Here is a 17,528-nt window from a genome sequence, read left to right as displayed (position 1 = left end):
GAATAGATAGAAAAATGATAGAAAATACTTGAAGAAAAACAAAATAATCTGAAAACTCCAAGAAAAAAATGGATATAGAGAAGAAAAAAGAAATAATGAGTGAGGAGGAGGAGGAGGAGGAAGAAGAGAATGAGGGAAAGAAGAAGAGAAATAGAATAAATAGAAAAGAATAGAAAATAATTGAAGAAAACCAAAATCTGAACAAAAAAATAAACTAGAGAAAAAAAAGAGGAAATAAATAATGAACGAGGAGGAGGAGGAGGAGGAGGAGGAGGAGGAGGAGGAGGAGGAGGAGGAAGAGAAATAGAGTAAAAAAAAATGACACGTGAAGAAAACCAATATCTAAAACAAACTCCCAAAAAATAAATCTCGAGAAGAAAAAAATGAAAAAAATAAACCATGAACGTAGAGAAGGAGGAAGAAGAAGAAGAAGAAGAAGAGAGGGCGGAAGATGAATGATGATGATGAGGAGGAGAGGAAGAGGAAGAGACAAAGGACGAGCGAAATAAGGAGGAGAAAGAGACTCAGTAGGAAGGAAGAGAGAAATAAAGAGGAGGAGGAAAAAGAAGAAAAAAATCGAATCACCAAAAGAAAAAAAAACATCAGGACCAGAAAAAAGAAGGAAAAAAAGGGGAAAAAAACGAACACCAGATGCCTGAAGGTAAAAAGAGTACAGGCAAAAATTATTAGAGGGACAGAAAAAATGGTTGCCTCGGGGGATATATTTTTTAAGTGAAAAGAGAGAGAGAGAGAGAGAGAGAGAGAGAGAGAGAGAGAGAGAGAGAGAGAGAGAGAGAGAGAGAGAGAGAGAGAGAGAGAGAGAGAGAGAGAGAGAGAGAGAGAGAGAGAGAGAGAGAGAGAGAGAGAGAGAGAGAGAGAGAGAGAGAGAGAGAGAGAGAGAGAGAGAGAGAGAGAGAGAGAGAGAGAGAGAGAGAGAGAGAGAGAGAGAGAGAGAGAGAGAGAGAGAGAGAGAGTGAGGGGTGGTTCCAGGAATTCGACAAAGAAAAAGAGGAAGTGAAAAAAGATGAAGGAAGGGGAAGCAAAAGGATATAAAAGCCGAAAAATGAAAGTGGAAGAGTGGGACAGAACGGTTAGGAGGAGGGAAAGGAAAGGGAAGTAGTAGTAGTAGTAGTAGTAGTAGTAGTAGTAGTAGTAGTAAGGGTTATAGTATTGTAGTAGGAGACGTAGTAGTAGTAGTAGTATTAGAAGGAGTAGAGGGATAAGGAAGAGAAAAAGGAGGAGGAGGAGGAGGAGGAGGAGGATGTAGATAGATAGATAGAGGGAAAGAGAAATAGAGAAATACTGACAAATGAAAAAAAAAAAAAACAGTGACAGACAGAGAAAAATCACCACCACCACCACCAACAACAACAACAACAACAACACCACCAACAACAACACCCTCTCAGTAATGTCAAAAAGAAAGGTTTCAGATCGTGACGCTTGTGCGGAATCTCTCCTTGGGATTTGTACGCGGAAGCCTTGCCGAGCCAAGCGTCCATGTAAGCCATCAGCCGCCCAGCCACTCGCCCATCAATCTTGAGCCGAGAGAAACCCCGAACAGGAGGGGGAAGGCCCGCACAGAGAGAGGAAGGCTTGCTCACTTGTTCACACCTCACACCCCTTGACTGCTACGAGATATGTCAAGGGTGGGGGGAGGGAGATGTATTGGAAGAGGTGTGTTGGGGGTGATTGGGGGGAATAGGTATGTGGGTGGGGGGGAGAGGGGAGGGGTAGGTGTGTGGCTGTGTGTGTGTTCCTCGTTTGTTTCTTCCAGTTTAAGCTTAAATTCATTCGACTAAGCTTGTCATTTTATTTCCATTCTCTTTTCTCACTTCTCTCGTATATTCAAGACTTATCCTGGCCATCAATTTTCGTTTCTTCTCCTCCTCTTTCTCTTCCTCTTTTTGCTGCTCCTCTTTCTTTTCCTCTTCCTTCTCTTTCTTTTCCTATTCATCATCTTCGTCCTTCCCATTTTCTTATTTTTCTTCCTCTTCCTCCGTTCCATTGTCATCGTCTTCATCCTGTTAACAATATCATCCCTCTCTCTCTCTCTCTCCTCCGTCCGTTCATCCTCCTCCACTTCGTCCTCCTCCTCCTCTTTCACTCTCCCTTCACTGAATATATTTCCCCCTCTTGAGTCATAAGTTTCCTCTCCTTCAGCTGTAGTGCCTCCCGTCCACTCCTCCCCCGCCCCTCGGCACCTCTCTCCGCCCCTTCCCTGCCCCCTTCCCTCCCCGCCCTTGCCCTTCATTGTGTCCACTCCCTGACTCCTTCCCGCCACTCCCGCCCTTCCCCGTGCCTCCCCGCTCCCCTTCCTTTCCCTTCCCTCCCCTCCCCGCCCTTGCCCTTCATTGTGTCCTCTCCCTAACTCCTTCCCGCCACTCCCGCCCTTCCCCGTGCCTCCCCGCTCCCCTTCCTTTCCCTTCCCTCCCCTTCCCGGCCCTGCTCTCTCCTCCCCGACTCTTTCCCGGCCCTTCCAGCAAATTTCCTCTCCTTAGTGTGTCCTCTCGGCGCTCCTCTCCCCATCCTTTCCCTCCCCGCCCTTGCCCTCCCCTTCCTGCGCCTCTCTCCCTTCCGCTACCCCTTCCAGCCAATGCCCTCCTCTCCCCTCCCCTTCGCCCCTCCCTCCTAGCCCCTCCCCGCCCCCTCCCTCCCCTCCCAGCTACTCATTGTGTCCTCTCGTCCCTGGCAGGAGCTGAGGTACGGTACAGCATCGCTGGCGGCAACAGGGATGGACTCTTCACCATCGACCAGCGCTCCGGCACCATCACCCTCGCCGCCGCCCTGGACCACGAGCTGAGTGACCAGGTGAAGGGGCGGGGCTTAACACGAGACGCCTGGGAGCTAGTGAGTAAATGGTAGTGTGTGTCCTCCAGTTCGTACGCGCTTTTCAATCAGGAGGGCTTAACACTACACGCCTGGAAGGTAATGGACCAGGCAGGAATTGCTCTTTAGTTCACAGATAAGAATAAATAGAAAAAAACAATAGAAAATACTTGAAGAAAAACAAAATATGAAAATGTCCCCCCCCAAAAAAAAATCTGGAGAGAAAAGAGGCAAATAAATAATGAACGAGGATGAGGAAGAAGAAAAAAAGTAGGAGGAGGAGGAGGAAGAGAATGAGAAGGAAGGCATGTTTGATCCTCACGCTTTGTTTTGGCAGCATCTCAGTGACCGTAACGTGGCTTAATTTTCAAAGGTAATGTTTTTTATTCATATTTATAATGGTACACTGAGACCTTGTTGGCATTGGTGGGTACCGGTGCACAGTGGCTCGGCCTTTATTGTGGCGCCCTAACAGCAGCCACGCACCGCCGCGACCTGACACACACCCGCCAGACACGCCAACACATGCAGACGTCAACGAAATGTGTCGCAGATCGTCATGGTCCGCAGCCAAGACGTTTTGAATCTTCAGGGTCCACAGCCTAGACGTTTTAAAAGCTCTCCGCTATTCTCTGGACCCTGCTCTCCCCCACACTTCCTCTTCGCCCACGCCACTGTACCCCTTCGCTGATGTCCCCAACACAACAAACACTTGACGAGAGGAACACCACCACCACCCTCACGCCGGCAAACCTTCCAAACAGCTTACCTTCAATACTAAACGCTATTTATACATAATATCTCAAGCGGGGACTCTGAGACGGTGCATGAGAGCTCGGGGACAGAGGGAGGGAGAGGTAAAGGGGGTAGGAAGAACGTCAACAAAATAGGAACATCACCACCGTCACACTCACGCCGGCAAACCATTCCAAACAGTTTACCCTCAATATTAAACGTCCTTTGTAGCAATTATCTCAAGCGTGGACCCCGAGATTGTGTCTGAGAGTGCGGGAAGAGATGGAGAGGGTAAATGGAGTATAGGAAAAGCGTCTTGCCCTCAATAGAACATGAAAAGACAACAAGAGTCCTCCTTACTTCAATACTTAACGTTCTTTGTACTTAATATCTCAAGCGTGGACCCTGAGATGATGTCCGAGAGAGTAGGAAAGAGAGAGAGGGTTGAGGAGGTACAGGAAGAACGTCTTTCCTCAATGTGACAAGAAACGTACCTCAAGTCCTCATTACACTCTCATACCACAAGCAAACGTTTTCACCTTCAATACTAAACATCCATTATCCTTAATATCTCAAGCGAGGAGTCTGAGAGTGCATCTGAGAGAGAGAGAAGGGGGTAGAGGGGTACAGGAAAAGCGTCTTGCCCTCAATGTGACAAGAAACGTACCTCAAGCCCTTATACTACAAGTTTACATATTTACCTTCTATACTAAACGTCCTTTATCCTTAATATCTCAAGCGAGGAGTCTGAGATGGCATCTGAGAGAGAGGGAAGGGGGTGGAGGGGTACAGGAAGAGCGTCTTGCCCTCAATATGACAAGAAACGTACCTCAAGCCCTTATACTACAAGCTAACATATTTACCTTCGATACTAAACGTCCATTATCCTTAATATCTCAAGCGAGGAGTCTGAGATGGCGTCTGAGAAAGAGGGAAGGGGATGGAGGGGTCCAGGAAGAGCGTCTTGTCCTCAATATGACAAGAAACGTACCTCAAGCTCTCATTACACTCTTATACTACAAACTAACATATTTACCTTCAATACTAAACGTCCATTATCCTTAATATCTCAAGCGAGGAGTCTGAGATGGCGTCTGAGGGAGAGGGAAGGGGGTGGAGGGGTACAGGAAGAGCGTCTTGCCCTCAATATGACAAGAAACGTACCTCAAGCCCTCATTACATTCCCATCCCCGAAGCAGGATACCAACGCCGCTTCTTCAAAGGACTGCCATTTTTCGTCAATTTGAGTACCGACCCGAGCACCTTAAGACGTCGAACGAAAATGAATATATCCTCCTTGGGGCGCTATTACAGCAGCCCGTTCTTATTTCACCCTTTCTTACCTCGGTCTCTGGTTCGGCTTTCATGTCCCCGTCCAGTCTCCGTGTCATCTCTTAGTGGCATTCTTCCCTAAGTTCCTTTTGTCTGCCCGCTCGCTCGCTCGCTACGTCTCTTGTTTTTGTGTCATTTTTTATGGACTATTGTGTGCCTCTTTTTGTCCGTCTTTCCTTTCATCGATTTCTCTTTGTCTTACGCAGTTATCTCACTTTTTTTTTTATCTATCTGTCTACCTTAATCCCGCTCTCACTCACTCCTCACCTTCCTCCTCTTCTCTCCGCCTTCTTCAGCATTCTTACATATCTCTCTTTCTCTTTCTCTCTCTCTCTCTCTCTCTCTCTCTCTCTCTCTCTCTCTCTCTCTCTCTCTCTCTCTTCTCTCCCTCTCTTTTTATCTCTCTCTCTCTTTCACCCTTCATCTCCCACACACACACACACACCTTACCCTTCTTCTCTCCTCCTCCTTCAGCACGAGTTGGTGGTCACGGCCGAGGGAGAGGGAGCCGCCGCCCGCGTCCTGGTGCTGGTACGGGTCGGTGACGTCAACGATAACCCTCCAGAGTTTGTACGTCCCGCGCCTCGCCTCACCGTGATCGAGGAGGACGACAGAGACCTTCCAGCCACTATTACGAGGGTGAGTTGAGGCGCTGGGTGGGAGTAGCTGAACTTGATACGGAGAACGCGGTGTATGCTAATGAAGGGAAGGGAGGGGTTGCTAGGCTTGTTAGGGGATTGATGGGGTGTATAGGGAAAAGGGGGGAATGAGGTATATACTAGGGAAGGAAGGGGTGATATTAGGCTTGATAAAGTTGAGGGGATTTGGTGTATAGGGAAGGGAGGAGGCGGGGTTGCTAGACTTAATAAATGGGGGGAATTTTGTGTTTAGGGAAAGGAGGAGCAGAAGTAGGGTAGGAAGAGAAGGGGAAAGGAAGGGATGATGTGGGTATTAAGATAGTGGGCAGGGGAGAGGAGATAATAAGGAGGTTAGGGAATACACGTAAGTAGAGAAGTGTGAATGGAATGCGAGTTTGTAAGTTAATTAGAAAGCATTAGTTAAGGTGACAGGTGATACTGAGAGCAGGGAATGAACGTTAGTAGAAAAGTTTGAATGGAATGAGACTTTGTGAGCTGCCGTGGTAGGTGAAAAAGATAATATAAAATTCACGTAACCAGTTAATTGTGATTAGAATAAGAGTTTGCGAGGTAAGATTAAAACGAGTGTAGATTACCAAGAAAATGAGTATATGTAGAGAATGTATAAGGAAGCAGAGAGGTTAGTTAATGCAATGTAATGAAGTCTAAAGCAAAAGTAAAGGACATGCAACACCTACGCTTGGCCTTGGTGCTTATCTCCGTCTCAGTGAAGCTTAAGCGGAGACGAAGCATCTTAGAGAGCTTGATATGATGACCCTGACTAATTAATGCAATGTGATATAGTCTAAGAGAAAGGAAGAGATCATATGCTATACCCTCGCGTGGCCTCAGTGCTTATCTCCGTCTCTGTGAAGCTTAGAAGGGGATGGACCAACTTAGAGAGCTTGTTATGGGTGACCCTTAATAACTAATTCAATGTAATGAAGTATAAGGTGAGGGAAAGTACCCGCGCATGACCTCGGTGCTCATCTCCGTCTCAGTGAAGCTTAAGCGAGAACGGAGGAACTTAGAGACCTTCTTAAGATGATCCTGACTAACTAACTAACTTTCGGGCTTCTCTGATCGGCAGGTGGAGGTGACGGACGCGGACAGCAGCGACGCGGGGAGGCTGGTGTTCCGACTGAGCGGCGACGGTGTGGACAACCAGGCCGAGGGGGATGAGTTCTTCACTGTCAACGCCCGCACCGGAGACCTCATCCAACTGCGGGTGAGTGGCGGGACTTGGCGGCCAGGCACAGAGGGAGGAAGGGAGATGGATGAGATAGGGAGACACGGAGGAGAGAGACGGATTGGGAGACGGGTGGGGTGGAGAGTCACCTAACAGGACGGCAGGTACGTAGATCGATGAGACGGGAAAACACGGGAGGGAGAGAGAGACAGGTGGGGAGATGGATGAGGTGGGAAGTCAAGGGAGAAAAAGGCAGGTGGGAAGAGAGACAAGTTGGAAGATGGATAGGTCGGGAAGGGAAAGAGAAAGATAGGAAAGAAGAGTGGAACGAGAGGAAGAGGGAAAGAACACGGATTGAAACGAAGAGACAACACACAAACAAGGAATTGGAGAGCTGTAAGTGAATAAGAGAGAGAGAGAGAGAGAGAGAGAGAGAGAGAGAGAGAGAGAGAGAGAGAGAGAGAGAGAGAGAGAGAGAGAGAGAGAGAGATAACATCCTGGGAACACAACGTAACCCAAACAATAACACAATAACACACACACACACACACACACACACACACACACCATCGAACAACCTACCAAAAACAAAAACACAAGCAAAAAACGAAAAAAAAAACATAAACGAACAAACTAAATAAATAAAAAAACACAACAGACTCCCCTTACGAAAAAAAACGAAAACGGGAAACCAGAGAACTGTGTATAACGTAATCTATATATCTCACTCCCTTTACGCTCCCAGCTCACCGCATACCGTACAGTGAAGGCTTAGTAACGTTGGGTATTGGGCACTGAGGACGAGGACGAGGACGAGGAGGAGGAGGTGAGGTGTTGAGGGAAGGACTGGAGATGAGGGAGGTGAGGGGAGGAGGAAGAGGTGGTGGTGTCGAGTGATGGGGAAGGAAGGACGGAAGGAGGAGGGGGAGATGGAGGAGTTGGATGAGGGAGAGGGAGGGAAGGAGGGAGGGAAGGAAAGGATCGAAAGCTCCGTGTGGTTTCCTCTTATGTCACGAAACCTTAAGTGCAACGGTGTGGCAGAAGGCTTGGGATGTCTCTCTCTTTCTCTCTTTCACTCTGTTTCTCTTTCTATTACGCTCTCTCTCTCTCTCTCTCTCTCTCTCTCTCTCTCTCTCTCTCTCTCTCTCTGTCTATATGTCTATCTCTATATCTATCCATCCATTTATCTATCTATCCTTTTCTCTGCAGTGTCCAAGGCAGCGTCAGTAAGGTCATTGGGTCACTGCGTCTTCATCTCCTCCCTCCAATTAACATATTTTCTCCACTCTTTCTTCCTCCCTTCCTCCTTCCCCTTCCTCCGCTTGTCTCTCTACTTCTCTAATCTGCAGTGTTTCAAATCAAGTTTCAAGAGATACTTTTGTACGTTAAAGAAAGATACGACTTATTAAGGGTATTGATGTAAAGTATGAATGTATATCCTCTGAGATCTCCGTTTTCAATTGTATGTACTTTCCAGGGAGACTGCTAATAGTGGTGATGGTAGTAGTAGTAGTAGTAGTAGTAGTAGTAGTAGTAGAAGAAGGAGGAGGAGGAGAAAAAGAAGAAGAAAGAGCTGACCCATCCAATTATCTTCACAACACTTAGACAACGTATCACCGAACTGCCTTTTTGTCTCCTCTGTAGGCGTTGGACCGAGACCCACCGCAGGGGAGGGCCGTCTGGAGGCTGCGGGTGGAGGTGCGGGACGGACAGGGACACGGCGAAGGTCAGGAGGCACCACCGCCCATTCTGCCTCACCCACGCCCGCCTCACGTCCACCGCCAGGCATCGTGGGGGCACCAGGACCCTGAAAACCCCAATCCTACAGAGATAGGGCCGAGGAACCTCTTTAGTGGCGGTGGCGAGGCGGTGGGAAAGACAGAGTATAAGAGGCAAGCTCCTATTGGGCCCGGAAGAAAGGAGAAACACCGCCTATCGCCCCGAAGCACCGCCAAAGAGGACGTTTCCCTAGCAACGAGCGGAAACAGTTTGATTACCGCAGAAGGAAGGGCACAAAGGATAACCGCCGCGCGAGGACCCAGAACGCTGAAAAAGAGTAGAAGGTGGAATCAAGTAGCGGAGGAGGCGATTATGAGACCCTCCAGCAACGGGGAAGTGACGACTGGGGATTTTTCTCAGACGGGGACACGGAAGGAGATCAGGAAATTAGCCGCGTTCAGACCAGAGGAAAAACCCTTCCCTGAGGACAAAGCTTGGTATAGACGCCAGGCAGGAGGTGAGGCTTTTACCACTGCACCAAAAGCCCGAATTCTGCAGGCCACTGAGCTTTTGGGAGACGGAGAATACCAAAATACCAACCACTCCTTGATACCATACTCCAGCAAGGTGGCGCTGCATAACCCATTTCCATATCTCCAGCCACACACCACCACCAGTACCACCGGCGCCACAGGTCCTCATCATCGCGGGAAACAACACTGGGTCCACTCCTCGCATTTACATATGAAAAACAAATCAGACTCCACCACCTTGCCACTTCAAGACGACGCCAAAAACGGGTGTGAGGCACGGAGCAACCACGTGGGAGCGGCCCCTCATGACTTGCAAATGAGGGACGTAAGCGCCTCCAGAGAGCCGCGTTTCGTAAAGTATTACCTACGTGACACTTCTTACGGGGCGGGGAAGCAACAGGACGAGTCGCGAGGAGTCCGCCGCCGACGACAAACACGGCAACAGCAGCTTCACCGAGAACAAGGGACAACTCTCACCACAACAGCAAACAAAGCGACGGGTAGCGGAGATTTAGACCCCAGATTTAGGATGCCGGTGGGTAATGCGAGCCTTGTTTTACCATCTCCTTATGCTAATGACCCACCTGGACCTTATGGCACCCTCAACAGCGACCCTAAGCCAAGAATCAAAGGTCGGGTACTGCATGGTCCACGCCTCACCGCCTGGACGGACTCTCATAGACCTTACGACCCCCTCACCAGCGACACTAAGGCAAAAATCAAAGGCCGCCTCGCTGACAGGACAGAAGGACCAAGGACGGCGCTGAATACTGACCCCGGATCAACGAGTACCATAAAAGCTTCACCGCGGCGCAAAAGGGAAACTTTTGACACCTCCTCGAGTGAATTCAGATCCTCCGTGAATAGCCTCAAGCAAGAAGATCCTTTCACTGAGGTTTTGATGCCCGGCTCACACGACAACCCCGATTCTGAGCCTCTTGATGCAGCTCCCGAAATCTCCTCCGCAAATCTACTTTCCGGCTACAAGACCACTACGCGGAGAGCCAACCAGGAGACCACGAGAACCTTGCTGATGGAGGAGAGCTTGTGCGAGGAAGTGGGAACGCCTGGCCAGACCGCGGTCAATACGAGTGGAGGTGACGAGGGTGCTGTAGCTGGGCGTGAGAATACCGTGCACGTGGTGGAGACGGTGGTGACGGTGGTGGTGAAGGACATCAACGACAACTCCCCGGTCTTCCCCAACACCACCATGCTGGGACATGTCAAAGAAAACGGACCTGCGGGTGAGTACTGTCCATCAAATTTGTCCTCTCTCTCTCTCTCCTGTTTGTGGGTCGCCTCCTGTCCTCTTTTTTTTTCCTTCTCCTCCTTAAAAGTTTCTCCTAAGTTCCCGTTTTCCCCAACACCAGATCAAAGAAAACGGGCCAAAGGGTAAGTACTGTCATGCATTTTGCCCTCTCTCTCTTTCCTATTTGTGGATCGTCTCCTGTCCCCTTTTTTCCTCCTCCTCGTCCTTCTTCATAGTCTCCCTCAAGTTCCCGTTTTCCCCAACACCACCAAAGAAAACGGACCTGCGGGATAGTAATGTGACTGTCCCTCGTTTTGTCCCCGTATCCCCTTTTTGTGGGTCGCCTCCTGTCCGCATTTTTTTATTCCTCCTCCTCCTCCTCCTCCTCCTTCTCCTTCAAAGAGCTCTTAATTAGTTTCTCTCCTCAAGCTCCTCCGGCGTCCCCTTGTTGAAGATTCCTTAATAATGGGCGGGAGAGGAAAAGGAAAATGAACGCCGTCTTCGCCACCAGTGACCCGAACGTGATGAAGTCTTTTGATGTTTGTCGGTTATTAGCGTCTCGACCTCTTTTGCGGCTTCATAAGTTGGAGGAGGAGTCTGACGAGGTGCACTTATAGACGTGTTTTTTTCATAGGCTGTTAATTAAGAGAGTGACTTTTATTTTCGATTATATTTTCTTGCAGCCTTTAACCTCATATTCCGTTAATTGTCTTCATTTTTTCCTCCTCTCCTGCCCCGTCCCTCTCTTTTTCCTTTTTTTCCTTGACTTAATTGCTTACTTATTTACTTACCTTCCCTTAATCGTCCTCATTTTTTCCTCCTGTCCCCTCCTGTCCCTCTCTTTTTCTTTCCTCTCCCCTCTCATCTCTTCACTTCCCTTCCTTTCCTTTCCTTTACCTTCCTTTCCTTTCCATTCCTTTCCCTCCCCTTCCCTTCCCTTCCTTTCCTTTCCTTTCCCTTCCCTTTCTTTTCTTTCCTTTCATTTAATTTCCCTTCCTTTCATTTAATTTCCCTTCCTTTCCTTTCCTTTCCTTTCCTTTCCTTTCCTTTCCTTTCCCTTCCCTGCCCTTCCCTTTCCTTTCCTTTCCTTTCCCTTCCCTTCTCTTCCCTGTCTTCCCTGAAAGGAAAAAGGAGTTCAGGAAAGTGGAGAAAATCGGACATAAACAAAAAAAAACTGAAAAAGACCTTGATAAACATGGAGATAACAGAGAAATGAAGAGGAGGAGAAGGAGGAAAGATTAAGCTGTGTTTTGGTGTAGGAGAAAAGGAAAAAGAAGCTCAGGAAACTGGAGAAAATTGGACAAACAAAAAAAAGAAAAAACACTCATTAGAACCCGATTGATCTCCTTTTTTGGGCCCTTGGAAATAGCTGATGTCAGAGGCGGAGACGGCTTAAAATACCAACCTCAGATCTTTCATAATATTACACAAACAGATTTTCTTTTGCCAGCGTTCACTCGACTTCCGTAATTACTCAGCGAGGTGTCGATACAGAGAAACTTGAACGGTAAAGGAAGGCAGGAAAGTCGCCCTCCTTCCTTCCTCTCCTCTGCGCTGCTCTTTTTTTCTTCCTCTATTGCCTGCGTCGACACCAAACTTCCTTGATGATTTTACTTCCCTGCGGCAAAATGTCCCCACCTCCTAATATCCTGGTTCCTTCTCTTCCCCTTGCCCTTCCCTTCCCTTCTCTTGCCTGCAGTGCCCCTCTGTCCCTTCTCCTTTCTCCTGCTCTTTCCCTTTCCTCTGTTTCTTTATGCTTCATTTTTTTTCCCTCCATTCTGTTCAGTCGTGTTTCTTTCTTTGTTTCGTCTCTCTTCCCTTCCCTCATTTTCGTATCCTCTTCCTTCCCTTCCCTTTCTTTTCCTTCCCTTCCCTTGCCTTCTCTTCCCTCGCCTTCTCTTCCCTCTCCTTCCCTTCTCTTCCCCTTCCTTCCCTTCCATCTCCTCCCCTTTCTTTCCCTTGCCTTCCCTTCCCTTTCCGTTCCTTCCCTTCCCTTACGGCTTTCTTTTCCCTTCCCTTCCCTTCCCTTCGCATCGCTTCCCTTCCTTTGCATTCCTTCCCTTCCTTTCCCTTCCTTCTCATCCCATCTCATGCCTGTCTTGTTCGTTAACTTGGTACCATAATACGTCTTACACACACACACGCACACACACACACACACACACACACACACACACACACACACAAACACACGCACACATCAAGATCCTACACTTAACTCATTCATCGCTGGCCACCACTTGCTCGCTCTCAGTCAAGGCGATAAGAGACACGAGCGGAAGCAGGGCCATTTAGCGACGCGGAGGGCGAGGAAATGAGCAAAGTTGGGCGTCGGAATGATGGATCTTTAGCTCTGTGATTGCTCTTTGTTACCCCGTCACCGTCAGCAGCGGGATAGGAGAAGGATGTGAGGTAGCGGAAGTCAGTCAGTCAGTCTCTGGAGGGCCATTGATCGTGTTTCTCTTTCTGCGTGTGTGTGTGTGTGTGTGTGTGTGTGTGTGTGTGTGTGTGTGTGTGTGTGTGTGTGTGTGTCTTAGTTTGTTTCTTTCTTATTTTGTCTTTGTCTGTTTGTATTTCTGATTGTGTACTTTGTTTTTTTAAGTTTATCTGCTCTTTCTCTCTTTACATCTATCTCTCTATCCATCTCTATCTATTTATATAACTATTTTTTTATCTTTGCCTCTCCTATTTTTTTTCCTCTTCATCTTCTTCCTCCTCTTCCTCTTCTTCCTCCTCACCTTCGCCTTTGTTGTCCTTCATCTTCCACCTCTGATTAGATAGTTAGTGTAGCTTGTCACAAACAGCCTCGTAATGGCCATGAGGTCTGCTGTTGTTTGTTGTTCCTTTGTATTTCTTTGTGTTCCTCGTCTTCCTCTTCCTCTTCCTCTTCTGGTGTCTGTTCCTCCTATGTATTCCTATGTATTCCTCCTCCTCCTCCTCCTCCTCCTCGTCATCATCATCATCATCATCCTCTTCCTCCCACTACCTCTCATAACTAACATATTACAGTTCCTAGCAGTAATATCATAGTAAAGTAGCAAGTAATAAGGATTATAATTTTCCATCACGTATTTTCGTCCCGCTGCCAAAGAAGTTGTTTACGACGCTGATCATGTTTACTAAGTATATTCACGAAGCTACGCTGATTAAAACTTTATGCGAAAACACGTTCCTTAAGTCAAGTCGTTAAAATTTACCTTAAAAGATTGTATAATATAAGAGACACGTTGAGACTGAAAGATTAAGGCGAAATTATAAATGGAAATACCACCACCTGGGTAGGAGGAGAAACGGAGAACATGGAGTAGGAGGAACGAGAATTGAGGAGGAGAAGGAGAAAGAACGACGAACAAGTGGAAGGAGGAACGAAGGAGGAGGAAGAACGGAGAACTAGTGGAAGGAGGAACGAAGAACGAGGAATAGGAGGAACGAGAAGCGAGGAGAAGGTGGAAGAGCGACGAACGGTGGAAGAAGGAACGAAGAACGAAGAAGAGGAACGAAAAACAAAGAGGAGAAGAAGGAGAACTAAAGAACGGAGAGGAGGAGGAGGAAGGAAACACGAGGAGGAGGAACATTTAACTAGGAGGAGGAGGAGGAGGAGGAGGAAGAACGATGAACGAGAAGGAGACAGATGAAGGAAAAAAAAAAACATTAAAAAAGACCGCTACATTAAAAGCCCTGTTAGAGATAGAGATAGACACTGAAATGAAGGCTCCAAATAACAGCGATTAATTATAGTTACAGAGGGTGTCGTCATATAATAGAACAAAGGCTAATGTTACGGGGATGAGCACTGAGACCACGCGCAGCCTTATCGTACGCCCTTAACAGCTTTACGATTATCTTTCTTCATAATCTTCCTTGTACCTATATTTGAGCTTTTCTTTTCTTGTTGGATTAAATTTTAGTCCTCCTCCTCCTCCTCTTCCTCCTCCTCGTAAGCCTATCATTCCTCTTCCTCTTCCTCCTCCTCCTCCCTTCTCTTCGTTTTATTCGTCCCCCTCTTTCTCCTCTTCTTCCTTTTATGCTTCTTCCTCCTCCTATTCTTATGTTCCTCTTCCTCCTCCTCCTCCTCTTCCTCTCATTCTTCCTTCTTTTCCTCCTCTTCTTATTTCTGTTCTTCTTCTTCCTCCTCCTCCTCATCATCATCATCATTATAATTATCATCATCATCATCTTAATCTTCCTCTTTGTCTTTCCCCTCCTCCTCCTCCTCCACCTGCTCTTCTTCCGGCCAACTTTTCCCTCCCTTCTTCATTTCTTCTCATTCCAGTAATTATGTAAATGCTTCCTGCTTCTTCCTCACGCCTATTACTCCTCCTTACTTCTCCTCGTGTTTGGCTGGTGTGTGTGTGTGTGTGTGTGTGTGTGTGTGTGTGTGATTGTCTTGGTTTTCTTGCTTTTAATATTTTTCTTTTTTTTTTATATATGCGGTTTTTTTGTTAAGCTTTTATTTGTGTTTCGTTTCCCGTTTTCTCTTATTTTTCTCTTTTTTTTTCTTTCTCCTTCTCTTTCTTTCTCTTCCTTCTCTTTCTTCCTTCTTCTTTCTCCCTCTCCTCCTTTTTCTTCTTCTGCTTCGTGCTAGAGTATCTTATCTTTCTTCTACGTCCTTCCTTCCTTCCTTCCTTCCTTCCTTCCTTTCTTCCTTCCTTTCCCAACCCTTTTTCTTCCTCCCTTTTCATTCCAATAAATCAATCCTTCTTCTTCTTTCTATTTTTCGTTTTCTTTCTCTCCTCCTTCTTCTTCTTCTTCTTCTTCTTCTTCTTCTTCTTCTTCTTCTTCTTCTTCTTCTTCTTCTTCTTCTTCTTCTTCTTCTTCTTCTTCTTCTTCTTCTTCTTCTTCTTCTTCTTCTTCTTCTTCTTCTTCTTCTTCTTCTTCTTCTTCTTCTTCTTCCTCTTCCTCCCTTCCTTCCTTCCTTCCTTCCTTTCTTTCTTTCTTCCTTTCTTTCCTAACCCTTTTTCCCTTCCTTTTCATTTCAGTAAGTCAATCCTTCATCTTCTCTTCCTCCTCCTCCTCCTCCTCCTCCTCCTCCTCCTCCTCCTCCTCCTTCCCTTCTTCATGCATCCAACACTTTGTCATTCAAACAGGCAATCTATTTTTTTTTACCCCGCTAACCTCCTATTGTCTTTTCTCGCCTCTGTCTCCTTCATCACCTCTCGCCATGTTTTTGTCCTCCTCCTCCTCCTCCTCCTCCTCTTCCTCTTCCTCCTCCTCCCGGCTGTTTGTTCCCTTCCAATCTCTTCCGTTTTCTCTCTCTCTCTCTCTCTCTCTCTCTCTCTCTCTCTCTCTCTCTCTCAAGCACTGTGTCTTCTCTCCTTATCTCTCCTCATTCATTCTCCCTCAGTGTATCTTCCTCCTCCTCCTCCTCCTCCTCCTCTTCCTCCTCCTTCACTCCCTCAAATGAAGTTGCGTCTCGGTTAATGTTCTGTGATGTAATGTTTCAACCTCTGATTTGTTGTAGTACAGGAAGGAAGAGGAAGATGAAGAGGAGGAGGAGGAGGAGGAGGAGGAGAAGGAGGAGAAGGAGAAAGAAAGAAGGAGTTAGAGAATGACATGTTGGTAAATGAAGAGAGAAGGAGGAAGGAAATAATGAGGAAAGTCTGTAAGAAAGGAAGAGGAGAAGGAGACGAAAAAAGAAGACGAAGAAGAATAGGTATAAGAATTTGATAGGAGGAGGAAGAGGAGGAGGAGGAGGAGGAGAGCGAGATGTCGGTAAATGAAGAAGAAAGGAGGAAGGAATTAAGGACGAGACTCAAAGAAAGGAAGAAGCGAAGCAGGAGGAGGAGGAAACAGACGAAGAAGAAGAAGAAGAAGAAACTGAATAATAGAAGAAGTGGAGAAGAAAAACTGGACAAAAGGAGAGTGGCGTAAGAACATCGTATACGTCAAAACATAAGAAGCAGTCGAGAGAAAAGAAGACAGAAGAGCAGAAAGAAGAAAAGGAACTCACCGGAAGAAAAGGCAGAATACCGAGGAAGAAAAAGAAGAAAGAGTAGAAGAAAAAGGAGAAGAAAAAGAACGAGGAAGAACGAAACCGGAAAGAGAAGAAAGGAAAAAGAGAGAGAGAAAGGAAAGAAGGAAAGGAAGAGAGGAAAGGAAAAGGGAAAAGAAAGAAGTAAATGAAGTCGACGGTACCGAATAAAAGGAGAAGAAAGAAAACGGCGCCAAGGAGAAAGAAAAAAGGGGAGGCTAAAAGAAACATGATGGTCCGTACGAAAGGCTGTGATGAGTGGACGAGCGTACTCACTATGCGGACGAGGCGAGTTACGAGGAGCGTGTCGTTGTGGGGAAATGGATCGGAACGGAAAGCGAGGAGGAGGAGGAGGAGGAGGAGGAGAAGGAAGTACGAAGGAGCTAGAAGGAGGAAGAACGAAGTGGGGTAGGAGTACGGACGATGAAAGAGGAAGAGGAGAATGAACGAAGAGAAGGAGGAGGAGGAGAACCAAAGAAGTTGAAGGAGGAGGAACGAAGATTAGGAGGAGGAGGAGAAATGAAGAACGAAAAGGAGAAGAAAGATCAAAAGGTCGGAAGAACGAAACACGAGGAGAATGGGAAGAACGACGAACGGAGAGGAAAATAAACGAAGAACGAAAAGGAGGAGGAAGGAACAAGAAATAAGACAAACGAAAAACCAAAATAAGGGAGGAAGAAAGAACGAGAAGAAGGAAAAGGAGAGAGAGAACGGACAAGAACGAGTAAGAGGAGGAGAAACAAATGAAGAACGAAGAGAAGACGAAGAGGAACGAATGGAGAACGGAGGAGGAGGAGGAGGAATAGGATTAGATGAACACAACGCAGTGGGCCGAGGACAAGAACGAAACCCCAAGAGAATCAAGCGCATAAGACCAGAAAGGAAAATATGATAAGGTGGGTGAGAAAGAAAATGAGACGGAAGTGAGAATGAGGTTAAGGAAGAAAGAGTGACTGAAGGTGAAAGGGATAAGAAGAGGAATAGAGATAATGGATAAGAAAGAGAGACAGGAGGGAGAGAATGGACATGAATATAGGAGAATGAAAATGAGAAAGTATGGAAAGCAGAAGAAAAAAAAGGAAAAAAAAGCAGAAAGGAAGAAGATATATAAAGATTGACTGAAGAGGAGAATGAAAATAAGGAAATATGGAAAGGAGGATAAAGGAAGGAAGAGAAAGAAGGAAGGAAGGAGAAAGGCTAAGAAGAAGGAAGAGAAAGTAAGGAGGTAAAGAAAAGGGAAGAAGAGAAAGAAGGAAGGAAAAAAGATAAAGAAGATTGACTGGAGAGAAAGTTAGAGGATAAGAAAAAGAAAATAAAGAAATATGGAACTCAA

At 46.7% G+C, this 17,528-nt stretch overlaps 1 protein-coding gene across 1 annotated transcript in view; it reads left to right on the top strand.

Moving 5' to 3' along the window:
• Positions 1 to 17,528, top strand: part of LOC126998643 (putative neural-cadherin 2) — a 127,367-nt gene that overhangs the window by 72,542 nt on the left and 37,297 nt on the right. Inside the window, exons 3-6 of the mRNA XM_050860593.1 lie at positions 2,696 to 2,811; positions 5,371 to 5,535; positions 6,625 to 6,762; positions 8,368 to 10,219. Coding sequence (XP_050716550.1) covers positions 2,696 to 2,811; positions 5,371 to 5,535; positions 6,625 to 6,762; positions 8,368 to 10,219 — 2,271 coding nt within the window. The remainder of the gene's footprint in view (positions 1 to 2,695; positions 2,812 to 5,370; positions 5,536 to 6,624; positions 6,763 to 8,367; positions 10,220 to 17,528) is intronic.

This window comes from Eriocheir sinensis, chromosome 14 (genome assembly GCF_024679095.1).
Source record: "Eriocheir sinensis breed Jianghai 21 chromosome 14, ASM2467909v1, whole genome shotgun sequence".
Lineage (NCBI taxonomy): Eukaryota > Metazoa > Arthropoda > Malacostraca > Decapoda > Varunidae > Eriocheir > Eriocheir sinensis.
The sequence above is the reverse complement of the archived record's forward strand: the minus strand, read 5'-3'. Positions and strand labels throughout refer to the sequence as shown.